Genomic DNA, 26446 nt, shown 5'->3' with positions numbered 1-26446 from the left:
GCAGATGATGAACCAGCTGGGCCAATGTAAGTGCATTCTAAGAAAAAAAAAAATTACTTGGCTTAATCTGAGGGTTTGTGGGAGTTTACAGTACACGGGATTGATATTACGTCTGACGTTACTACTGGTAAGGGACCCTTTGGTTTGTTGTTTGTTGATGCTGGAGTACAGAGAAGTGCTATCTGCCAGGTCCTCGGCAGAAAAACAAATATTGCTGAAGGAGGTAGAAATAATATCTGTGCTGACACAAGGTGCGGTCTCCCTGCTGTAGCCCATGTGAGGTACTTTCTGCAAATATCATAAGCAAAAAAAATAAAGGGGCAAAAAGCTTCTTCAGTTGTAAAAAGGAAGCAGTAAAACTAGAAAGCAAAGTGACAGATGTAGGAGGTGAATTGCACTGGGCCAGAAGGTGGCAAGATACAAAGTCTAAAAGCTGTGTTGTCTTCAGCCACTTAAGAGGACGAAGACTGAAACGTTGCTGAACTTACTGTGTACAAAGATGTGTTTTTGCTATGCTTGTGATTTGATTTTGGTGCATTTTTTTTTATTCTTTCTTTCTCCAGGAAAACCAATTCTACAAACAATCATAAAGATAAAAACTTACGCCAGAGAAACACAAATTAAAAATGCTTATCATGTAAGTATGACTTGCACACATCTGAAAGAGTCAGGCTAAAGTCCTCCTTTTTCTGTAGTGGTTAGGGTGTGTAAACGTAACTTGTTCCACATAGTAAAAAATTCCCGGCTGCTCAGAGGACGGCACTTGCCTTCCTGCCATGCTTCCAAGAGCAGTGGGGGTTATCAAAAGATTTTCTTCATAAAACACGCAGGTAGTTTAGTGATCGAGTAGCTGGCAAACTCTACATAATCATGACTGTTGCTAATAAAAAACCCCAAACCCTTCCTCATTCAATCTTAAAATCTGGAAGCTAACTTTGATTGGGAAGCTTTTACCTTCATTTAAGACTGAAATGGATGTGATGTTTCGCGCTCTGATTGCACGCTGTTATGGCACGCGGTGTTGAAAATGCTGCCGGGCATTGACTAGCATCTTTTCTCATTTCTTTTTTAGAGCTTTAAGTTTCTGAGAGACTGATGGCAATATGACCTGCTAAATTTAAGGGTTGGAACTCTTGGTTCTAGAACTCCAGTTCTGTCTGATTTTTTTTTTATTATTTTTTTTTCTTCTTTTTTTTCCTTTTCAAGTGAGCAACAATATGACTGTCTAAAGCATGCCTTATTTAGCCTCTCCTGTAAGGATGACCTAGCCAGATAAATTTTAATAATGCTTCAGTGTAGAAGGTGTAAACTATTTTGGGCTTGATGTGCTGTGAATGTTGCTTTTTTTTTTTTCCTTACGCTATTTAAACATTAGAAGTAGTAAGTCAGTTCACGCATGCGCCATTTTTTACTTCCTGTAGCTGTTAAAATTGGCAAAGCTCTAAAACGCACTGCTGCCATCTAGTGATACTTTTTGTAAAGTACAGCAAAACTTAAAAATATATACAGTATATATTTATATTTTGGGGGAGGGGGAAAACCAAAATACAGTAATTGTGTTTCATTTTTAAGCTGCTGATATTCATTCCTTACTGTATGTCTGAAAGATGAGAGAATTATACTGTTCTGGTACTTAGAGAAGTAATATAAATTGAAATTATCTTAAGGGCTTAACCTATATAGAGAGACTTGGGTGTCCTATAATCAGGCTTCAAAAGCTGGAATGGTTCAACGTGGTGGTGGAATGCAGTTGAAAACAAAAACAAAACTTCAGTTTATAAATATATATATATATGATTGCTTTTTAAGTGATTTTTTTTTTTGTTAACTCATGTAAATTCTCAAATCCTTTTGCACTGATGTGTTCAACATATTCTTGTACATTCAATTCAGGCAAACTTTTATAATTTTCTTTTTGTTTTTTTTTGGTTAAATGATGAAATGTTACAGCATGGTGATATTCTATGCAACTAGTTATACTCTTTAGTTTGACACTGTAATTTCTCATGATTCAAAGATTGTAGAAATAGACTTAACAGGGTTCTCATGACGTGCGTAACTGTAGATGCATGAACTTGTGTTCTGTGTATTTGTTGAAGTGCAATGATGTATAAAAAGTGGATTCACCTGTTTTTAAAAATAAAACACTGACCAAAAAAAAAAAGGTGTGAGACTTTTTCCAAGCATTTAATCGTACTTAAGCTTGTGTATCCCGAGTGCTGGGAATCCTGGAGTTTTTGTTCCAGGGGTGATGAGCCGGTGCTTCTCAACCTTCTGTGAGTTTTTTCAGTTCCTTCTCCACATCTTCCACAAAAGCCAGGAAATTCTGATCCATAAGACATAAGCGGATGAAGGGTCCCAGCTCTGTTGCAGGCCACACTGAATGCTGATACGCAGGGGTGAGCTCAGACTTCTTTGTCAGCACAGACTGCAAAAGTACAAAAACAAAGGTGTTGCACTCATCTTGGACACAAAAGGTAACGTTACGTGGCTTTGTAACAACACAGCTCCATCACAGTTTTCCTTCGGTATCTAGTAAAGTTGTTTCTGCCCTGTTGTTAATGCTGTTTGGACACTTTCAATCTGATATGATTTCTGTATGTCATTTTCTCTCTGATACCTAGCTTCGATTCTAGTGTAGCTTTTAGGCAACTTTGAATTCCTTTGCAGTTATTTAAATCAGAAATGCCAGTTTCCTGGGTAACATGGCTTCCTCATGAATATCCGTTCTGTGTAAGAGAGAAGGATCCTGCATGAAGCCTATGTACTGGCACTTGAGTTGTGTAAGGATAACCAAGTATGCAGTTCTAAGCTCCTAATTTAGCAAGATGTCTTTTTGAAGTCAATTAGGGGGCTTTTTTAAGAGTTAAAACATTGTTTTCATGCTCATTGAACTGCCTCCCCCAGCTTTTTTCCTGGGTGGTGGGCAAACCACATGCCTCATGTCACTTGTCAGTGTAAAACCAGTGGCAGCAGACTTGGAAGAGGTACAACACCATGTGCTGAGGTTGAGGAAGCCCTGACCGCCTCCCAGCATCCATAGGCGATGCCACTTTCATGTATGAGCTACAATGGAGAAATGCAGGACTCTGTTGGGCAACTCCCGAGCACCTTCTGCGCTGCTGTTGCTGTGACAACAATCTGCAGCAGCTCAACTTGGACTTTGTTGGGGGGGGCTGCCAGTGTTCCTGCAAGCCACCTTAAAGAAACAGTAATCTCACAGTTCAGAGGCCCTGCTGCAGCTCCTTGTAAACGGCGTTATTCGTAGTATGTGTTAATGACTGAGGGTTCGTATCAAAACTTTTCCATTGTTTGGGCTGCAGCTGTTCTATAGACCTGGCCACCCCTTCAGCCTTTAACTTTCTTTCCCTGTCTGTGCTGAAGTCATTGAAACGGCAGCATCAGTTATGGATGCTTTTTAGATACTTTGCACGGGAGAGCAGAAGCAAAGAAAATCACTGAAGCGTTACTATTGTGGCGAGGTAAGTATGATGTGCGGAGGCACCTGGTGATCAAGGTGAATGGTTCTGTTGTTGGGAGTCTGTATCTGGCTTTAAAAAATGTCAGATGCCTGGTTTGGCCTCTCTTTCTTTTTTTTTTTTTTTTGATGCGCTGATATGAGCAGCACAGGCTAAACCAAGCCTCTCCCTCTGGGAAAGGCAGAATTGCTGTTAATGTCAGTCAGGCCCTGCCTTCTGCTGCTTGAAGCTGAATGGCCAACGGACCAGGCACGTGGACAGCTGGAGTGTAGCTGTGTTTGACGGGGCAGGGGGGAACAGGGGACGACAACACTTAGCAAAAATATTTTATTGTTGGTTCACATTACACTATTGCTCTTTTCCTGGCAGAGAAAAGTATCTTTAAGGATTGTTCAGTATCTTTTTAAAAAAGTCTGCAAGAGAATGCTTACAACTTCTGCTAGCTTCCTGAAGAGGTAGAAATGGAGAAACGTAACTGCAGAGTGTTCCAGAGCACCAGCTGAAGGGGTGTTCTGAAAGTTCGAGTGGCAGAAAGAAGTTCAGCCCTGAGCAAACTTTGTGTGGCCAGCCTGCGGGCCAGGGCATGGGAGATCCCAGCTCAGAGCGCAGTTGGGTTAAGCTGACTTAAGAAGTAGAGGAGGATGTCGGAAACTATTACACCAAGGAGCCTTTTTGTGCCAGGGAGTTTGTTAGCAATTTAAGCAAGAGAGGGATGAATGTTTACAGCAAATACAGGCCTCACTGGCAGAAAGCTTTTTTTTGAAGCGGGTGTCATGCTCCTGTCTTATACAGGGAGCACTGAATAGTAGTTTTTAGAAGCTAAGTTGTTTCTAATGTTGGTGTTAATTTACATTTCCTAGTATCACCTTCTAAAGCAGAGATTGGTCATGAAAAATACAGTTGCTAAAGGGAAACTGCCTTGTTTGATCACTCTTGCTTGTTGATGCGCTCTTGCTGCATTGTACAAGGACAATAACAAAGATGTTGGGAATCAAACAGCAGGGCATGTAACACAGCTCTCGCTGCTGAGAGGAGAGTACAGGGAACTCTGCTTTCTGAAAACAGAGGTGTTTAACAGGCTCTTTTGGGTTTCAGAGATGACAGATTTGTAACAGGGAGCATGAGAATTTATACCACTGATGTGAAGAAACATTGACTTGATCATCCTATGAATATGAAAGAAAAGTAAGAAAGACCCGTAGCAGCAACTGCACAAAAACAGGCTGAAAAGAGTGGAGTTGTCCCCTCAGTCGTCTGAGTCTGCACTGTCCCAAATTCACGGTAAACAAGCAACAGTTAATTTCCAGTTATTTAATTTCCAGGTTTTTTTTATATACAGCTTTACCCTGGACTTCGATGTGAAGCTGTCAGTCAAATTCAGGGATCTTTTGCTGTGGGTCAAGAATGGTTGATATTTTCAGACTTAAGCTATGACTGCAGAAGTCATTTCTGCAGAGCCAAAAGAGTGACAAAGCCATTTATTTGGATATGACCTCTGGGTATTTGCTCTCTGTGTGGTTGGTTCTTTTGCAAATGGAGTAATTACACCACGAAATACCTGGTTTTGCAGCTGATTTCCTAGCTCCAGATCATTACACAAGATCCTATGTTTTTGCTGGAATAGATGAGGGCATCCTGATGTTCAATGAAGACATTGGCCAGGTGTTTACAGAGTATGAGACAGCTTGCTCTCTCTTTGTGCCCAAGAGATTCAGTTACAGGATCTAAATATTAGAATTTTTTTTTTACCTGCGCTAGCTGTGTTACAGATCTTCTTTCTCCAAAGCTTCTGCAGGAATCTGGTAGAGGCTCATCTGGCTAGAAAATATCAAATGCAAATAAGGGCTGGTTACCAAGCAGAGTGTGGGTATGTGCAAGGAGGGAAGTAGCTCCATTTTTAGAGATAACGGGAAGAGAATGTGCTCAGCTACCTTATGCAGTAAAGAGTTCCATCTTTTTATGGAACCTGAATGCACATCTGCTCAAGTCTTTAAAAATGAAAGACATGAAATAATGGGCCTGTAGGTAAACTGTCACATCTAAACTAAGATAACTTTTAAACTACTTACTGGAAGTAACTTTAAAAAAATGCTGTGTATGAATGCTCGCCAGGAGCATACTTTTTTCCTTCCCATGGGTCACAGCACTGAAAAGACGGTCTAAGTTGTCAATTCTATTTTCTGAGTGAAAATATTTTCAGTCTAACTTCTGGAGCAAGAGCATTAATAATACCAACAGTATGACTGTTCAGTAGCATTCTGCCATGAAATACTTTACCTTTCATTCTTTGCTTTAGCTTATCAGGAAATGAGCAAAGCCCAAAGTATAGGTAATCTGCTTAAAGAACATACAGTATATCTTGGATATCAGCTGTTGAAGGTCTCCCATATGCCTTCCTGGAAACGGTGTGAGTCAAATTAGCAATGTATCTTTTTTCCCCTTCGCACCTTCTCTACCAGATACGATTCCGCTGTCCGTTGGAGTAGGACCTTGCTAGATTATGCCTTGAAAATGATGTAGCTGAAAGCTTTGATATTCCTTTTTCAGGGCTCAGTCTTGGTCTCGATATTTTTATCAGGTACCCAAGAGCTTTCCTGGCTAAGTTAGCTGCAGGGCTGTTTTTTACAGCTGGTACATGTGATCCTCTGGATGCCCAAGAGAGCATATATTTAAGAATTAGTCACCTTCAGAAACACTATCTGCCTTTGCCTTTTCCATTTACCTTAGGTCTTTGTCTTGGAGAGCAGAAACACACTGTTCCTACATTGAAATTGCTTTTAAATGTGTCAGGTTAAGCTCAGATTGATACAATTGCATTGTATCAGTTATTAACACTGCAAAACAGGAGCAGGTAAACACAAAAAGGACAACACAATTCATGGTTACTTAAATGGCTCTGATCCTTTTTTCTTTACCCTGTGTAATTTATCTGAAAGTCTGCCAGGTGGTTGCCAGCACTCTTAGTTGAAATCCAAACTGATGAAATTGTAGACCTGTTTTTTCGGTAACTAACTATTCAGCTCTCATCTTCTGCCCCCTATTCCTGTTTATTAACCTCAGCAGAAACCATCCGAGTCATCCACCAAACCGTACCACCATCCGATTGGGAACTGGTAAATAACACTTGGCTATAGTGTTTGCTGCCATTTTTTTTCATGGTTAGTAATTTCCTGTGTGTGCCTGAGCCCTGCGTCAGTTGTTCTCTCTATTTCCAGGCTCCCTAGCTAAGGGAAAAGTTCAAACCCCAGAGCAAAGTGTTTTTTTTTTTTTTTTTTCCCCCCACCTATAAATCTCATTCCTATGCTTACTAGTATTCTTCCTATGATCACACAAAATGTGTATTAATTTTGGTTATTGGTGACTTCTTGGAGGCCAGAACAAAGGCATCCGATTGCTCTGAGATACATTACAATAAGCTTGAGGAGCTAGAACCACTTTTTTGAGCATTGTTCTGTTAACTTTTTTGAGGTACACTAAGAAAATGGGATGATAGTCAGCTTCAGGAGCTGACTTCCTGGATCTCTCGAGCCCAGGTCACTAACTGGTTTCCCTGCATGTAAACTGACTTTGAGGTTTCCCAAATCGTATTTCATCTAGATGATCTCGTAGTTGCAAAAAACTTTCTTCAGAAGTAAAATTTGTCACTTACAGATCTAACGCTAATAGTTGATTGTCTATTTTTCTCTCTTATGTTCTTGCTTACTCACTATGTGTAGCACTGATGCATTTTGTTCAGTGTCCTTCACTTCATTTTCACCATGAGCCAGCTGATGGAGACTGTGATAGAGCTTCTGGCTTTGTTCATCCGTTACTTGAACCGGGACGTACTCTGCAAGTTTCTGAACGCAATTGCAGCAGTGTTCCAGCATCTGTTCTTTTGAATCTCCACCAAACTGAACACGGAACATGCGGCATTCATTCTGCTCAAAAACCAAAGAGAAATTAAATTAACTGTGAATCCCCTCAAACTATTTTGATTTAATTAAATTCCTATTTATTAAAGTTAGGAAGAAGGTGATAAATTTTTGGATCACTGCACCAACTTAAACACAAAGAAACCAGCTTTCCCTGCTGTATCTTCAGCTAAACCAGAAGACTGTTATTCCCAGTTCAAAAATCAGTTGAAAAAGAAAAAAACAAACAAGAAAATGCTAAGTGAGCAGGGCCACTTGTCAACTAATTAAAGGCCTAGCCAAGTGAGCAAACCTTGGACAGAGTTTTTACACGTATAGCAGGGAAATTAAGTTCTTATTGTTGCTGTGAGTAGTATCCTATAAGGATATGCCAAGTCGGAACAGTTATGACAAAAAATGAAATGGTACTAAAGTAAGCAGAAGTTAACTTTGGAATCTAAACTGAAAGTTCTGGGAACTCTGTGTTCCATTTAGGATTTACGTTGCTGTTTGCATCAAACCCAGCCTTGCCTACCTGCCTGCTCTGCCTCTGCATAGCTAAACAGACAAACCCAGTTTGGCACTCCAACTGAATGCTGCTGGTCCTTGAAGCTAACACAGCTGATGAGGAGTGCCAGAAACTCAAATGCATTACTTTAAATAGTGAAATAATACTAAAACTCAAAACCCCCTGGATAGCTCTGACCCCTCAGTGTAGGCTGTCAGGCTGTACCGTAACAGATGTTTTAAGTACATGAGGTCCAGCAAATTGCACTGAAAATGGAGGACTGGCGAGTCTGTCGTGCATGATAAGCCTGTCCTAAGCACGTTCAACTGATGTAAGACGGATACATACTGAATGCCCTTGTTTAGGGAGTGAATTAATGGGACTTTCAGTTTGATCTTGAAATCTCAAATTTAAGACATAGTTACAGTACTAGAAAAGGATCAAGTTTTCCTTGAACTGATGTAGCTTATTTGAGGCTTCATCTTTCTGAGATTTTAACATCATAACCATTCTTTTAATGACTAGACACGCTGCTAGACTGCTGATTACACACATACAAGGACATCTTTCACTTGAAAGAAGTTTGTCTAAAAGATGAGCCAGTTCTTCATAACAGCCTGTATGTTTACATGCGTGTTATTTTAAGATGCTTGTATTGCATGAAACAATTTTTAGGGCAGCGTAAGCATGAAAGCTTGTCTCAGTGCCTTTTAAAGGGAAAAATATCAAAATAATTGGAAGTGTGGCACTCATTTTACCATTGCCTGGTACATTTCCTCTAATTAACTAAGATGTCAACTTAACTGGGTCAGCTTCACGTAACCGAAAATGGTTTGTGGATATGCCAGACAGGTGAGTTCTCACTAAAATGTTGGAAAGGTAACTTGCATCTTCATTTGAATTCCTTTTGGAGACTTTCAAAGAACACCTGTTTTAGTTAACCCCTACAATCCCCAAATCAGTTTTCAGTCTGAACTATTTGTATTGCTCTCTGCTTTTTCACAAGGACTGTTAAATACTTAAGATTGCAGTTTATAAACACTAGACTTCATAAATTAAACATTTTTCCTCTATGGAAAGGGAGAGAGCACTCAAATTCAGCTAAGACAATGTCAGGTTTTCGCATAAACTGAGTACTGGGCAGTACAACGAACCATGCAAGAGCTGAAGTATTAAAGACACTTGAGGTCACTTGGATCACCAAATTTGTACCTCTTCCCAAGCTGGGGTCAGAGGGGTCAAGTGCAATGAAAACAGTACCAAGGGGAATTCTTACTACACGAATATTAAGAATGTTTGTCTTGCTAGTGTTTACAGATTGTTTCATATCAGAAAGTTTTTGATGTGCCTCCATGTATAAAGACTAACGTGAGATAAGTGATCACTAGAGACAGAGCTGTAGAAAGGGGAGTCACCGCCATGCAGCTGTTTCTTGCAGCTCAGTGGAAGACACAAGCGTGCATCTGACAGGTACGGCTTCAGAATGAGATACTCCTGTGCTCCACTGAATAAAGTTTTCGCTAGCACAGCTGAGTTTCAGTAGTGATTGGCAACAAGTTTCTTCTCAACGTGTCTTGTTTCTTCAAGTATATTAACACTAAGCTTCTCAAAATATAGTTTAGAAACTCCTTCTGCTAGCTAAGAGTCCACAGTACCCTACTAAAATCATATCTCTTAAGAAATGAGTAAGTTTCACTATAAATGCAATATTAATGACTTACTTATAAAAGGAGCACAAGATAAATCGGAAATGATAGTGTAAATGTTTAGTTGCTGATGCTCCTTAGTTGCCCTGTACACTCAGATATAGGAACTGGTTTTTGTAAAACCTGTCTTGCTTTCCTCTGCTTAAAGCACTTCTGCTTGACTCTTCTTTCTTAGGTCTAGCAGAGTTGAGACGTAACCCCTTACATGGTGTGGCTGGCTTCCTGAATTTTTTTTAATATTTTTGAAGATTAGCACAGAAGCTATATGCACTGACAGCATTTAAGGAATCACTTCAGCTACAATTTAGGATATAAAGTAGAGAAATTGTATGATAGGCCCACTGCAGTGCCATTAAATGCAGTTTAAGTCATGTGGATTTACGGTAAGTAAACATTTAGATGCACCAAATTCATTTAAGACTATGTTAATAGCCCTCTTTTTCTGAACTGTCCCTCAGAGCTCTGTTCAAGCCTCAAAGTGATTGTGATGTTGATTTTGTTTCTTGTGAGATGCAGCAGAATCCCTCAATGCTGTGCTGGGGAACTGGTTCTATTAACTGTAAAGGAAACTGTTGATCTACTGATTCATCAGAACTAATTACTGCAACTGCTTGATAGTTGTCTTCAGTGATATTCCACGTTTTATAAGAATCTGACAAAAATCAGACAGCAAAGGTGTTTTGGTTTCAGACAAGCACAACCCATGAATTTAAAACAGTTTAAGGTACTTATTGATGCGGTTCCTAGTGCCACCATTAGACAAGACTTAATCTGAAACAAGATGAGTCCTTCTATTTAAATAATGCTTATTATGCCTCATATCTGCTTTTATCTTGCAATCAGCAAGGCATTCTCTCCTCTGCAAACTATATTGTTTGGTTTGTAACATCCTGTAACGAAATACTTGTGTGTCTTTCACAAAAGAAATCAGATAAAAGATGAAAATACAACTAAACAGGAATTTTTACGGTTTTCAGCTATTCTGGATATTGTGATTATCTGCAATTACAACCACCCAGTCTGTACCAGGGGAGAATGCCAGAACATTTCAGAATACTTGAGATCTTTTTATCCCTTAATAGTTCTGTGAACGGGTGAAAGAGTTAAAACTGGTCTCTAGCAGCTACGGAACAAGGGGCTCATCATCTTTTTCCATAATTCCTATTTCTAACTTAGAGATTAATTCTCTTGTCAAGTAGAGATAGTTAAACTAGAGGCAACAACGGTTCTACTGAAACAACAAAACCTAGAAACTCTGAGAGGAGAAGGGAGAGCTCTTCTGTTTCGAAACAGGCTTTGTTTCTGAAAATCCTGGTGAGTGCTCAGTGTAGATGAGTAAGAAGCTTCTCAGAGTTCATCTAAGAACCAAGAAAACTGAGATTTATATGTCAATTGGTAGCAAGCAAGCACTGCTTAATTATTTAAAGGCTAACCAACCTCATGACATCTGAGGGGAAGACCAGAAGCCTACATCCCTTTTATTGCCTTGAATACCAAATGCCTGAATCACCAGCCTGCCACTACTGTGCCAGGTGTCAGGGGCCACAAAATGGCTAAATAATTGTTTGTTTAGACACCTTGTTTGCCAAAGTGAAGTATGACTCATAGGGTAGCATGCTTCTGTGCAAGTAAGAGAATCACTTCGTCTTTTTAATTGTTAGCCATGGCAGATAGGTTCTAAAATAAATACCAGTCTAGCTCTTTTAGTAGCTAACTCTCAGAAAGCAGTCTAAAAGACCTGAATATTAGCAGTTTCAAAAATTCATTCTTGTTTAATATCTTAGAGGAAAAAAATTATATAGACAATTTACAGTATCTCAGAACTTCTTGTTTAATTTATCCAGCATTAAGAAATCTTACACAGAACTGTGTTAGCTATTAGAAATATTAAAACCAACTCAACTTACCTTTGACTGTGCACGAAGCAGCAGGCAGTCTGCTTTTCTTACTATCTTTAGCCACTTGTGGGAATCAATTAATGAAAAGCCTTCCTGAAATAAAGCAGAACACGAACTACTTGCACAGCAAACATGCAACACTCAGAAGTACCTGCTTCAGTTACGTGATGTAATTTAATCCCTAATGAAGACTGGTCATCTGCATACATGCAACTTTTGTATCTGTGAAACAATTGTCAATATGTAATTTTTACCACACTAGGAATTAAATCTGAATCTGTAGCTGCAGTAACACCACTATGTCAAGGTACATTCTCATTTCCATATATATTTTACATTTATATTTGTGCATGTTATGAAAGTCTCAATGAAATGCATAATAAACCAGCTGCAATAGAGCGCTTTAAATTCTTCTGCATCCCATGAAGTTGCCCGAGAGGGCAGCAGAGGGCAGGCAAACCTGAAGAATGGGACAGCAGTTGGTTTATCTGAGGCCCAGAGAGGCATTTTCTCCAGATGGAATTCAGGTAAACAAGCAGCAGCTTTGATAACTTGATAAAGATGTTTTTATACTCCAGTTGGATAAACTGTCAGTCTCTTCAAACAAGACAGACTGCTCAGCGTTCTGTTAAAAATATCCCAGGAAGCTGAAAACATTGTATAAAAATTGGAGGGCAATGGACTGTGTCTCCCAGGGTACTTTCCACAGCCTGCCACATGGTCGTTAGTTAGCATGTCTAGGCTGGGGGCGGGGGGGGACACAAACAACAAATTTAAGGGCGTGGAGGAAATTACCTACCTGTTTTATGTGAACTCATAACACTTTCAGTGACCATGACTTTTCACATAGGCTGCTTTTCTTAGGTGTCCTAAGGGTCAAGAACCACAAGTCATGTCCATCCTGGCCCACCAGCCGTGTGTTTTTGCCAGTTACTACCAGTCTTACGCAGGTCCAGGCTAGGAAACCATCTGCCATTCCACTTTGGTATAAGAAGCCACCTCGGTAAGACACCGCTCTTTTAATGCGCTGCACTGGCTTTATAGTCTCACGCAGCAATGGCATGTGAATTTTTAACTGAACTTTTACAAGAGGAATGTCTAGAAAGCATTGAAGAACTGAACCAAAGGCAAACTGGATCACAGACACGTAGCTGATCAGACACCTGCTATGATAGGCTCCAGAATGGTAAGGCAGCATGCAAGTATCATTCCCAAAAGATCTGAGGTCAGAGGGAGAAAAGAATTTCCTTCTGCACTGTAAAAACAGGTGTTAACAGCAGGTAAGACAGGCCAGTCACTTGCAGCATGTCTGTTTGCCCTGAGCACACTCAAAACGCCTCAAGGTAGGACTTGCTAAGGTGTGAAAAGCCTCCAGGTCAAAAGAATAGGAAGACCTCACTTTGTGACCAAGGGGAAGTACCAAGCTATCCTCTGCTCTCACAGGAGGCGGTAAAGGAAGCTGGATCCTAAGAGGGACAAACTGCAAGTGACAGACCTCGCAACAGAGCAGAGCATCTTAGTTGGTAAGTCTGCGTTCTCCAGCCATACTACGTGACGCAATTAGACTGCTGACCCAGTGGCGCAGGAGGCCGTGTCCAGCATGCTCCTTCCACATACAGACAAAATCCTCTCTGATGTCAAATAGGAAGTCTCTGAAGAAGGTCACTTTGTCAGGTAGTCTGAATTTATGCCTGACACAGTAAAGGAAGCCTGTGAAACACCTTTACTTCTCTGTACACCTGGCATTTTTAGCGCCCCTGCCTTTGGGGTGTGCAGGCCTAGCTCCTTTGGATAGACCTGCCCAATTAGAGCTTGGGGTATGGACATGAAAGTTGGGGCAGGGTCAGGGAGAGAAGATACTGAGCAGAATACCTGAGGAATGAGATGAGATTAGTAGGCTACTAAAAGAGCACAGCACTGGTGGAACTCTTCTAGAATAATCAGTAGCAGTTTACATGTCATATTTTCAATTGCACGATAGAATATATTACTTTGAAATTTGGCTAAGGAATCACAGATTATCACCAAATCGATTTGGTTCGAAGAGACCTCTGGGATCATCGAGTCCAACCTTTGCCCTCACACCCCCATGTCAACTAGACCATGGCACTAAGTGCCACCTCCAGTCTTTTCTTAAACGCCTCCAGGGATGGTGACTCCACCACCTCCCTGGGCAGCCCATTCCAACACCTAACAACCCTTTCTGTGAAGAAATGTCTCCTCATTTCTAGCCTGAACGTCCCCTGGCGCAGTTTCAGACCATGCCCTCCTGTCCTGTCACGAGTTGCCTGGGAGAAGAGACTGACCCCCACCTGGCTACACCCTCCTTTCAGGCAGTTATAGAGAGCAATCAGGTCTCCCCTCAGCCTCCTCTTCTCCAGGCTGAACACCCCCAGCTCCCTCAGTCGATCCCCATCACGCTTGTGCTCCAGACCCTTCACCAGCTTTGTTGCCCTTCTCTGGACTCACTCCAGGACATTCATGGCTGAGTTTGGCCCCAAAAATATTGTTTAATGCTGAAAATGGAAAAGCATCAGCAAGTTAAGCTAGCGATTGTGCACAGCAGAAAGTTACGTCAAAAGTCAAGAATTTCAGTCATGCCAACATCATGGAAATAGGGAACAGCATCTGCAACAGCAAAAATCAGCGTTAATTGTGCATATGCATTGCAAAGAGGTCTTAGTACATGGCTGTATGAAATTCAAAAATGCAATTTGTTTTGTGTACATGAGAAGTACTTTAGAGAAGACATCCATCTACGATGCTTATCAGCTTGTGCTGTGCTCATGCTGCCACAGTTGCTATAAGAGATCTACTAAGGAAGCAAGCAAGGAAAACTGAATTGAAGTTAGAGGAGTAAGGTACAGCCAACTGAATTCAAGGTGGGAAACAACTGGTTGCAGAAAACATACATAGCGCAGAAGAGTTTGAATGGGGCAGGGGATAGGCTCTCAAGCCAGAACAGAAAGAAAGATGTGATATGTAGAACAGGAATATATAAAGCAGAAAAAAATATTTTAAACTGTCCCTTCCAGAAGGGGTATATTCTTGATGTTTATACAAATAATCTGCAGTAGATGAAGTGCATTTACATTTATTTTTGTGAAATAAACGCACACTAACATAAGGTGAATTTCATCTCTGCACAAGGACTTATTTATCTCATTTAAAGCTGTAAATGTTGAACATCTTTTAACTTACTTATATTGAGGGGAATATCCATACCTTCTGAAAACACACGGGCCAATCTAGAGCTGCTCACTCTGGATAAGCAGCCAGGCTGAGTCCTGGAGAACCAACCAGCCTAGGAAATCATTTTGTGTTGGAGTATGACAGCTGCTCGTGCTTACGTGCTTGGTGCTTCCTGCCATAGGGAATTTCTCCACTGCCACTTGGCTCTCCTCTGATTCCACTACCAAGCCCCAAAATGCTGTTAGTGAAGCAATTCTAATATCCCATTCTTTCACTAGGCCACTTTAACTTTTGGCCACTTGTGCTTATTCTGTAAATTTCAAATAGTTACTGTTCTTGATACACACCAACTGTGTTTATTTAAATATAGCTGTTCCCATATTAAGTCTATTTTTATAGTGTTTTTCCTTTCACTGAAAGATGTAGGTCAAACAAATGTTGTCTCCTTAAAATAATAACTGTTTTCAAAGAAATCACGAAAGACAGCCAATGTTTAACTTTCCTACCAACTATTTTATTGACGTTTCCCAGGTTGTCATCCTTTTACATGTCCTGTTTCTGAAGTAAAGCAAGCTGGAAAAAAACAGCATTTGGATTTTTTATTTATGTACTCCTAATTATTCAACTCCAACCCCAAAATCTGATTAACTGAAATTTAATTTACTTCAAGTTTAATTAACTGAAGAACAAAGCAGAAAGTATTTCCTTTCCTCTTGCACCTTTGGTTGATTGTATATTGCCAAGCAGAAACAAATAACTAAGAATAGCTAAACCAAATAGAAAAACTCAGTGCAGTACTTGAGCAATACAACAGACCTGATTTGGCACAAGCAAGCTACCTGCAAAAGGAAAGAGAATGTTTTAGAAAAACTCTGACTCTGCAAAACAACTCAGACTGAACTCCATCATTAAATTGTTTACATCAGTAATTCTCACTACAGTCAGGATCCTCTAGATTTTCCTCAGTTCTAAGCAGCAAATAAGCCCAATTTTGCACCATGTTAAGGTCTACTCAGTTCCTTGTGGCTCTTCCATGTTACCTCAGTCAGCATAGACTGTATTTGAGGCTGCCTGAATTAAGAGAAAGTAAGATTCCTCTTAACAATGACAATTCTCTCTTTTGTCAACAATGAAATAGTTATGAATCTGCATGTGAAGTTAGGTAAGTGAATTCAGAGCAATAAGAAAGAAGACCACAATAAATCTGTCCCTTGTTACCATTGCTCAAAGTCGAGAGGATCTCTGGCAACATCCAGGAGCTAGGCACAGAGTAGATCCTGGAAAGTGCACGGCAATATATTGAGATTATAGTCCATTTATGCCTTTCTAGAGATAATTGACTCTAAATCTGCTCTGGACATATGTTCTGACAAAGAAATAAAGCAGTAGTCCACCCAGATTGCTGCTGCCACCATGCTGATGGAAATACAGAGAACAAAGCAGCTGTGTTCACTGTTCCCCTTGAGCATGCAACATCCATAGCTGCTTTACATTCAGAGTTGGGCAGTGCTGAGCAGTACTGGGCATGAGCAAAGACAGATGGCAGTGTAAGATTAATCAGGAACACAGACAAAAAAGGCAACCTAGAACTGGGCAGGAACCTAAGACCTCAAAGTTTACAATTTGAGGAGATAAATGGCAGAGCTTTTCTAAGTCTGACCATTAAGGTTCAGTCACGCATATACTCCTTATGTCATTCTCCAGGATCATATTTGTACGAACACTGTACTAAAGGAAAACAGTTTCATACTTCTCTGACAAAAATCTAAGTCTCTCAGAGGGAGGACCCTGAGAGGAATTAACCTGAAGGAGAAAACAAACCAAGACATTTGCCAAATATTTTGGAAGTAGGCAAGATGCAACCACACCTTACATGAGGCAGAGAAGCCAATAATGCTGGTCTAGTTACAGCCATCTAGTCCATCATTAATTGGGAAATATTTTTGTTCTGATTTTACATTTCAGCATTCAAAAAGCTGCTGGATCATGAGGCCTGTGATCTATGTTGGAAAGTATTGCACATTATTTATGAATATTTTTATTATTGTATCGTCTAGAAACCCTGTGGTGCTAAGCAACATAGGAAAACAGGAACAGATTGTCCATTTTATGTTAGATTGCAAGGCCTTTAGGCAACTGTATCTTAACTAAAAATTAATATATATTTAAGAAGTGTTATTTATGTAACAGTTCAGCTATGCTGGGTTGCATCAATTAATTTGGAGTCACTCATTCATGAGACAGATGTTTTCAAATGAAACTGAACTATGTGTAAAGAATAGCTTAGGGAAAAAAACTTTCTTTTTGCCTTAAATTACAACCAATATTAAAAAAAGACAAACAAAAACCCAGAATGCCATACACAAAGACACACATTCTCCAGTTTTGGCTTCCACTTGTAACAGGCTCATGAAATGCAAATAAAACAGTCTGTTCTCAGAGTTCACAGTTCAGAACGAATGTATGCATTGTATAATGTAATGGATTAATGAGTCAGCCGAGTATCCCACAGACTGGGAATGTGCATTTGCAAGAAATGATGAGTTCAGCGTGAGATCAAAGGAATTTTATTGTATTAATTAAAATATCCCAGTGCATAGCTGCCAGAGTGGTCCTCCTGACCGATAACTGAAGCAAGATGGGAGAAGAGATGAGAAAAGCTAACAGCCTCAGACAATATCCCGCTTGTGCCATTCTGATTCAGGCTGGGCAGCACCATGGTCCACAATTCCCCAAAAAACCAGAGCAATCTTCTACCTGCAAAGGCCACGCTCAGTTTCCAGGGAGGCACCGGTGACAGATCCTTCATCCACTCATTTCCCAAGGTAAGCTACCAAGACACAACTGGGAAGCACAACTAGCACAATACCCCTCATGGTGCCTTTGTAGGGTGAAAGAAGAGATTTAGGGAAAGCACTTTTCTGGGAAAGGGTAAGATGCTCTGCTGCTCTGAGCATCCCACCCGCAAGCTCGTGCAACGGTGCACAAAACCAGTAGGGATGGCTTAAATAACTTGCCATTTTCCCCAGACAAAGAGAGGCACTGCCCAGTTACTGTGTCGTCTTATCCAGAACTCCACACCATGGGTCTACTCACCACACTGAGGATGTAAGGTACAGTGAGACATCCTTTCAGAAATAATATTCACTATCTAGGTTTAAAGTTAAGTTACAAATACCAACATTTTTGATCTCCAATATTCTAGGTACCATTATTATTTAACATTTATACTGAATAACACCTTGCTTATTCTTAGAAGTGATTAATTTGGCAACAAGGAACGGTAATATTATTTCCAGGTATTTACACAATTTGGTAATACATCCGATAAAAGCCTGCAACAGAATACAAATACAGTAGTTGAGAAGACTGTTCTTAACCATTATCTCAAGGGACAGTAAAAATAAGGATGTGAGAGCAGACAGTCTGAAAAAGCTTGTAAATTATGTTCAAGTATTAGACAGAACACTAAAGAACAGGCAAAACTAAGATGCTTTCAGAAAACTTAAGCAAAATTAGAAAACACGTTTACAAGTAAGTGTTTCGATGGTGACTTCTTTGATAGGTATTTAGCTATAAGTTATTATAATAAGAGAAGCTGTGCTATTATAATAAGAGAAGCTGTGCATGCTTGAAACTTGATATGCAGATTATAAATCAAATGCTTGCATATATCTGAAAAATACCAATTTTTAACTCATTGCCGTCCCAAAAGAGAATGAGTTGCCATTTTACATTTTAAATTAGAAAATTGCTTATTCTATGAAAAAATTGAAAATTCTTCCTTTCATTAATGACTGTAGAGTAAAAATGTAATTCCAGCTTAAAGTTAGAAGCTGTGAAAGTTAAACTTTGAACATAATTCCAAGTAGAAATTTTCCTTACTTTTATCTTTTTCTGAGATCTAAATAAGGCCAAATACATTAGTTTTTATTCCTGCAGTATAAGCTGTCTGAAAACTGAGTCAAGAGTAGGAGTGTCAACGCGACAAAAAAAAAAAATAATCCCCAAACATTACAACTTGTAGAGTGGTGGAAGCAGAAAGCTGTCCGTGCAAAAATTTCCAGGCTACATGTCAGTATCCAAATGTGTCCTGTATAGCATCATTGGGAAGATGAGAACAAAGCAGAAACTACATGCTTCACAGGCTGTATGTAACTTAGATCTTAGTATAAGCGTTAGCCATCTCAAACACCTGCAGAATATAGAATAGGTAGTGGTAAGAAGTGAAAGGCCAAAAAAAGACCAACCAAGGCAGGCAGAGAGCAAGCTAACTGGAATTAGGAATAAACAGATGTTAAGCTCTGCATTATCTCTTTGCATGCAATTATTTTTTTTTTACTCCCAATCTCTTAGAAGCCAAATCTTAAATCTCGCTATTAAGCTTGTTTGATTGTGGAAAAGAACACATCAGAGTTGAACTCATTAAACAGAGTGCTCTGCCTCTACAGAGGCAGGAAAGCTAAATGAAGAGGCAAGTGCAGGACACAGGCAGCCACCGATGAACGTCTTTTGCCAAAGTGCAAAGTGTTGGGTGCAGGAGGATGTGCTGCCAGGTGTCAGCTTTCTAGAAAGAGTTCTTCCAGACAGGGACAAACTACAGCCCCTTGAAAGAGTGAATAGCAAAGATAAGCCCCTAACTCAGGACAAACCTTGATATTTCATAGTGAGAACATAATTTTTTTTTTTTTTCCTAAACTACACTTTAGAACAGTGACAGTTGACCAGGGACCTAGAGAGGTGAACTGGATGCTCATGGGTTTAGCTGACTAAAGCTCTTCAGGGCATTCCATTAATAAGTCAAGTTAAGCAAGTTCTTCTTTAATTCCCGATACAAAATATTTACTTCCCTAGATCAATACCATACATGAAACTCTAACTTTAGGGTAAATACATTTCATTAATAGAGGTCGCTACTCTTTAAAAACTATTCTAATAGTTGGGTTTATAAGAATTGGAGCAAGAGAACACTAAAGATCAGAAACCCTTAAAACTCTTTACTGGTGCCAATCACCAATACATATGGAATGCATCATTATATCAAACATGAATGGGGAAGCTAATGCAGAAAGATACTCAGCTTGTCCAAAACAATCACGTCAACAGCACAAATTGAAATAAACTAAAATTGAAGTTTTTGAACTACAATTGTGGTACTGAATAAGTCAATAAAATTAGGATTCCTTTACTCTTTCAAATAGCTATCATAGGATCTTTAATAAAAAAAACACCTTCATCTAGCTTTGCAATGTGCTACCGCTAAGCAGCATTAGCAGCCTGCTCACTTCCCCAGGTTTCCGTTAAATGTCCTCATTTATTGCACAGGGACCTTCATCTACCCAAGGCACTGTTGTGAATATCATCTCAAAAATTTGGTGCATAAGTTTCAGGCACTGCAAAGAGAGCATCAAGAACATCAGAACGTCTGCTGAATGCTTGCCTAATTAATTAGTTGGAATCTACTGTATCCTAAGCACTGTTAGCTTATTAGATGTCATGAGGGGACCAGGAGGGCACTAAGGATATTTAGTCTACACTTTAAAAGATCAAGTCACAAATCAATTACTCTGGATTAATTTTATCCTATTAAATAAGTCCTCTTCACAATTTCAATTTGTTTAATTTGTAGGATATTAAGAATTCTAGCACCAGAATTAATTGCATCAAATAAAACACCAAAATATAATTTTCATGATGTGCTGATTCGAAGGAGGGAAAGGCAATAAGAGTTGTGGTAAACAGAGTATGATGTATCTTGAGAGTATGGCCAGAAATCGACAGAGATGCTGTTGAGATATTCCTGTAAAATTCCATTATCTACAGTATGTGAGAATGAGATTTTTCTACCGTAAAATATGCAGTCTGTTAGGCAACACTGCAGCAAAAACAGGTCCTAAAAATATGTTATGTAATTTAATTCCAAGTGAAGAACTTTGTTTAAAAAAAAAAAAACCAACACACAAATCGAAACACCCTTTGATTTGCATTACACATCAGGGATTTTTATGTGCCATGCTCTGAAGTTGCATTTACCCTCCTCTTCAGTCCATTTGGCTGATCACAAGAAGTAGATTGTATTTTTAAAGGAAAGCAGTTACTTCCTTGTTAAGATAGTTTGAAGTATGTCTCTGGCAGTGTCATTAAAGAATGTTTAAAGTTATCTTGAATGCATACCCATTCCCCAAAAGTTTATCCATTAAAATAAAGAATTTGTTTTCTTTGAGCAACTGATGGAAACACTGAACATGTCCACACTTATTTGTTGTAGTAGCATGGAAGTACTTCAATGACCAGTTCTGGGGCATTCTCAGATACTGTAATCAACAAACCTAGGGCACCTCACCACACAGCACTGTACACAGCACAAGGTATTTTACTAATCTGTCCGGTTTAAAAGGGCTGAGACTCAGTGCATACATTGTAGCATTCTTCTTGGCAAGAAAATTGTATTTCAACTTCTATTAGTGAAAAGACTGCTAGAAGGGAATTCCTTAAATATTCTACTATTTTATTGCTCATGAAAGTAATTCTGTAGTCCTCTGTATGTATTAAAAAATCCATTCTTAGGATATGTGAATATTTTATTGCTTTTTTATAAATGTTGTTCTTAGAAACTGATCATAGAAGTGTCATAGTCCCACTTGGCTCTAAATAGCTACCATTCCTTAAGGAAAAGAAAAGGTTTCTTAACACTCCTGCTTTAAGAAAACAGAAAGGACTAAGACAATATATAAATACATCCATTATAGATGACTTGATACCAAGTCAGGAACACTGGAATATTCTTCCGAGAATGGATCATGTTAATCCAACCATCAATGAAATGAAGATTTCCATTTCTACACAACTCTCACCTCAGTTTTGTGCAAATGGAGTTGTAGTGACTGTTGTACGTAGATGAAAGGTAGACACCAAAGAAAAGGATTCTCCAAGTAAATAACTCATACAAAAGCTGTCTCCTTTTGTTTTCACACTGACAGGAGAGTACGTTACAGAAAATAGTCTATGTATTTTAGTATTTCATAAATCATCACTTGACATGAAAAAAGTTTGATGAAAGAATCACTAAGCAATGCAAGAAAATATGCCTTCATCCAAAAAAAGGTATTTGTTGGATCCACGCTCACTAAGGGAGCAAACATTGGGAGCCATCACTAGCCCGTTGGCCAGCCAAGATTAGTTTAGCGGAAAACTAACTATGAAGCTGATCAGCACTGAGTTCAGGCATGCATTAGTTCAGTTAACATCACTGTTCACTGCAGAAGAATGAACAAAGAAAAGTTCAATGTGAAACACAAAATAGCCAAAGTCTGAAAGTTCACACTTTTCAGTATGTGACTTTGATTTTTTTGCTGGACTTTATAAAAAGCATATAATAAGCATATAAAAAGCATATTTATTAAAAAAGCATCCACCCACAGTATTATCAGCATAATGCAGAGCTTGCTGGTAGCTAAAAAGGTTCATTTTGGCTTTTGTTAAATGTACACATCACTGAAGAACAGATGCATTCTGACTTATTTCTTCCTAAAGAAAACAGAAGGTACAAACCAAGATAGTTTGCATCTATTAATGCACTGATTAATGCTCCTTGCCAATTTTAAACCAGAAGAGATAAGACTATATCATACTACAGTATCACCCATTTTAAAAGCATCCAATTAATAAGTTTTCGTTACAGACGTTGGATGAAAGCTTTCTTTTTTTAAAACTCTTACTTAGGATGGTTCATGTTAAAATTCTTGGGGTGGGCCAAGAGTTCCTGCTCTACCATTACTGCTGCAGTAAAAGACAAAACCAAAAAAACCCTTAGGAACATTCAACACTGAATGAATGCTTGAATTTAGTTAGCAGTTCAGTTCATTCTTGGATTACTGTTAGATGAGAAAAAAATCCCTTTATTATTCATCCATGGAAATTTTACAAAAATACAATATAGTTATTCAAGTTGAGAAGGAAATGGTGTCCCTGTGACACAGATCTTGTGCCTCACTGTGTTCCTATGCAGAGGTACAAGGTACAAAGCTACTATAATTGTTATCCAGTTCCCTCAAAACCAGGAGCCTGTAGTACATCAAAACGTCTGAAAAGTAGGGATTAGAAGATAGATCAAACGACTAGACATCAACAACTTAAAGGATGCAGTTACTACATAGCAAGAAACAGTTCTGTAAGTACATCAGACGGAATTTCAGTGCAAGTAAGGCAGCACATACATGTTGGAGAACACCTTGGCAATAAAAAGGAAATATTCAGTAGCCCAGGCCAACAAGGAGAAATGAGCGTACACAGTAAAACCACGAGCTGATTCATCGTTCCACCTGCAGCATTCTATTAAACTTGATACATTCCCTCTGGAGCAGAAACTTGTGCGTTATCCTCTGTGACAAAACGTCCATTATAATGGACGCCCAGTGAGAGGATTTGGTCTGTAACAGATTCAAAAGAACTATATGTACTTAGTCGTGCAAAGCATGTTTAAATATTGTGACAGGTTTCTGACACCTCCTAAGAGCTGAAGACTAGAGGGAGACACAACCACTGAGATTAACCATTTCTACAGTCTGATTATTTCTACAGCAGTAACATAGGCCGCATAGTATTGCTACTTTTTTGTCACATGGCATCTCAATAAGGAGTTTGCAAAATTTCACCAGCAGCCTGTGGAGTTCTGGCTAGCTTTGAGTCTACCACATTGTCAGCTGTTAGCAACTACTGGCCAACAGCATCACTGCCTGTGCCAGCTTTCTCAGCACAATCCCTATGCATCACCTTTCTGTTTGATGACACTGGCTGCTTTACTAAAGAGATTCCACAGACTGTTCTTCAAAGACCAAGAAGATATCTGTAGATTGGGATTGTTCCAGGAAGAAGAATTTTATCACTGCCTATCAGTCTTGTGTAGTGTTGGGAAAAGGGACACATTTCTGGAGGGCATGCGTCTAGGGAACAAGCCTAAGCAATAAAACCAAGCCAGATGTGCTGGACCAAATCCCTTGTAAACAGGAAGCCCAACATCGTTCTGAAGATGCCTGCCGAGGTGCAGAACTAGTAGATTGCGTATTTGCTAGGTTTTTCAGCAAGTCAGGTATGTTTAAGAGGAATGGTGGGAGAACTGTAACTGCTCCAATCTCTGAGAAATATAAATGGGCATAGGGCATATCGTACCAGTGCATTTCACACTAGTTTAGTTCTGTACGCATAGAACGCACCTGCAGCATGATCCCAATTACACGTACTCGAAGAAGTGTACTCAAAGGAACTGACAGGTTTTAAAATGCATGAGACACCAGTTTGTATAACTTTTCTCTAACATTTAATAAAATGTTGGTCGTGTTGGCCTTAAGGTTGGTATAGAAGCATGGCCAAAATAAATGTTAAAAAAAAAAAGAAAGAAAAAACAACTAACTTTTTTTTTCTTTAAACTGTCAGTATTACATTTCAGTTACATTTACCAAGCATATCTGTTCCACCTCTATTCTGCACTATTCTTAGGCTGTGATCGTTACTGCAATATCTTAGTGTCTTAGAAGCTGGAACAGACCTGATAGATCTCAGAAATTCCTCATCTGGCATTTCAAGCAAGGCAGCTGCCTGAAAGCTTCACTAGCCACTAAACCTAAGAGCTGCAAGAAAGTGCTTTTCTCAGCCAAGTCTTTATAAAGCTTTTCTTATACTTCCTGCACTCATCCCTTACGACAGCACACTTTTATCTGCCCGTTGTTACTTGCCAGATTCAGTCTTTGCCAGATGCAGTCTTTGAAGGGCTACAGCTTTTGTCTGTGCCTTTTTTGGTCTTTAGTTTGTTATTAAAACTTACTTTCAGTTAGCCTTTATATGGTTATTTCAAGAACATTCTAGAGAGTAATGTAAGTCTACTAGTTACTAAACACAGCCATCTGATCGGGATACTGAAAACAGGACCAGCCCCAGGAGAGGTGCATTCTACACTGATTCATTCCAAGCAGAATTTCGTAAGAGACGGCAGCAGGTCTCATTTCAGTTGCGTTTCTTTTAACTATCTAGATTTTCAATTACCCCATCCCTTTTTCTCATTCAACGCAACTGCTAAAATACTTTCCATGTTGCGTTTTCACCTTGTCCAAGAACACTCAACTTGTCCTCACTAAATATGTGAGCCAAATGCCATGTCTTGTATGAGGGGTATCCAGACTGACAGCTGACAGCTCTCTGTTAGCTCATTCATTATCTATTCAATATTCTTAACGCACTCACAGGCCAAAAAAATTGAAGCGTGTCCTTGGTTCTCCCCCTATCCTCACAAGATATTTCTGTAAGTTTAAGACCTTTTAAGAGGCACAGTAAAAACTCATTTATAAGCTTATACATATTTAAGGCTACAACATGCTCTATTATACATTCTGTATTTAAAAAAAAAATAGTTCTTGTTATCTTAATACTGCAGCATCTTCCAGTGGTTTGTAATAGCTTTCTAATGTATTTATCACCCAATTCCCACTTATTATCATCACTGAGTATCGGCGATATGCACTGAACTCACTTGATTCCACTTTCCAGAACAGGCTTTCTCTGTCATAAATATCAAACCAACTCCTTCTAGATGGAGTGTTTCTTTTAACCTATTCAGTGTCCTTGTGAAATCTTTACAGTTTAGTAGCTGGTCATGCTTAAGTAAGTACTGGCTACAGGCAAAGCAGTTGACACAACTCTGAAGTTGTTATTTTGTCTCCATGAATGTAAGCTGTATGATGGATCACATTACCCAACAGAGAAAAACAACATACTCTTTGATAAACCAAATTATCAAAACCAAAATACTAACAGGTCATTGGCAAGAAACTAGCTGGATCATACAGCAAATCTTATAGGAAATTATAGTTATATTTTTTATGTATCTCTTAACAGTGTATTTTCTCTGTTTTCTTAGGCAGAAGAATTGTGAAAAATCCAAACATGTATCTTTCAACATCAGCAGCACTTAGCATTGTCTTAATCTAGATTTTTAGAACCACAGAAGAAACACTGTTCCTCAGTATGAAATAATGCATTTAGTGTTATTCTGATAAATGTAGAGAAAGCAGCACATGAGAATTACCATGAGCAAAATAAAATTGGCAGTTTCCTTTCAGTGGAAGAGAACATGAAGCTGAGAAGGGAAACGAAGTTAATACTGATGCTAACATGAAAGGAGAAATGTTCTGTATACATGAGAAACTTACCAGTACTGCTTGCCCTTGGGAAATAAAGAAATGGCCAGATACAACAATGGTAAGGATGAGATGGCCTGATTCTTCATTTGATTCAAGAACCTTTAAAAAGACAGACAAAACAAAAATCTAGCCCTGTAAGCACAGAATCTACATTTTTCACTTCTAGTGCAAAACTAAAGGTTTCAAAGGTCGGTGCTAGAAGTCAGGTGTATAATTTACCTCTCAGTAATGCAACTTGCCCTCCACTCCCACAGACAGGAGGCACATTTAAGAATTTTTTACTAATTATACCTCTATATACAGATTTAACTACTTTAAACAACCATTTGGACTCATCCAGCTTGATCTATAGGTTTTAATATCACAGGTCACTGCTGAAGGAAGGAATAAAAAAAAAGTGGGCCACTAACTACCATATCATTGATGTGTTTACAGTAATAATTAACAAAGAAAAATCTCTCCTGATTCCTCATTAGCTCTGGACTTGCAAAAAGATATCTGCAAAGGCCTCACTTATTACTGCTTGCTACACAGCCGCCTCCTAGACCCCACTGGAGCCAGTTACCGCACAACCAAGC

The 26446-nt window shown here is 39.2% G+C and overlaps 2 protein-coding genes across 2 annotated transcripts in view; one reads left to right on the top strand and one right to left on the bottom strand.

Moving 5' to 3' along the window:
* NPTN (neuroplastin) overlaps positions 1-2152 on the top strand; it is a gene marked incomplete at its 5' end in the record, with an annotated part of 32947 nt that extends 30795 nt beyond the window's left edge. Inside the window, 3 exons of the mRNA XM_009706872.1 lie at positions 5-26; positions 564-637; positions 1073-2152. Coding sequence (XP_009705174.1) covers positions 5-26; positions 564-624 — 83 coding nt within the window. The remainder of the gene's footprint in view (positions 1-4; positions 27-563; positions 638-1072) is intronic.
* Positions 2153-2266: 114 nt separating this feature from the next.
* On the bottom strand, positions 2267-25967 carry REC114 (REC114 meiotic recombination protein; the record flags this gene model as incomplete). Its single annotated transcript, XM_009706871.1, has 5 exons — positions 2267-2428; positions 5229-5297; positions 7187-7402; positions 11494-11577; positions 25878-25967. Coding segments are annotated over 5 exons (621 nt in total), but the record flags the coding sequence as incomplete, so codon positions are not given.
* Positions 25968-26446: the final 479 nt, after the last annotated feature.

Source organism: Cariama cristata, unplaced genomic scaffold (genome assembly GCF_000690535.1).
Source record: "Cariama cristata isolate BGI_N322 unplaced genomic scaffold, ASM69053v1 scaffold1109, whole genome shotgun sequence".
NCBI classification, from domain to species: Eukaryota; Metazoa; Chordata; class Aves; order Cariamiformes; family Cariamidae; genus Cariama; species Cariama cristata.
Note: the sequence above shows the minus strand (reverse complement) of the source record. Positions and strands in the feature narration are given on the sequence as shown.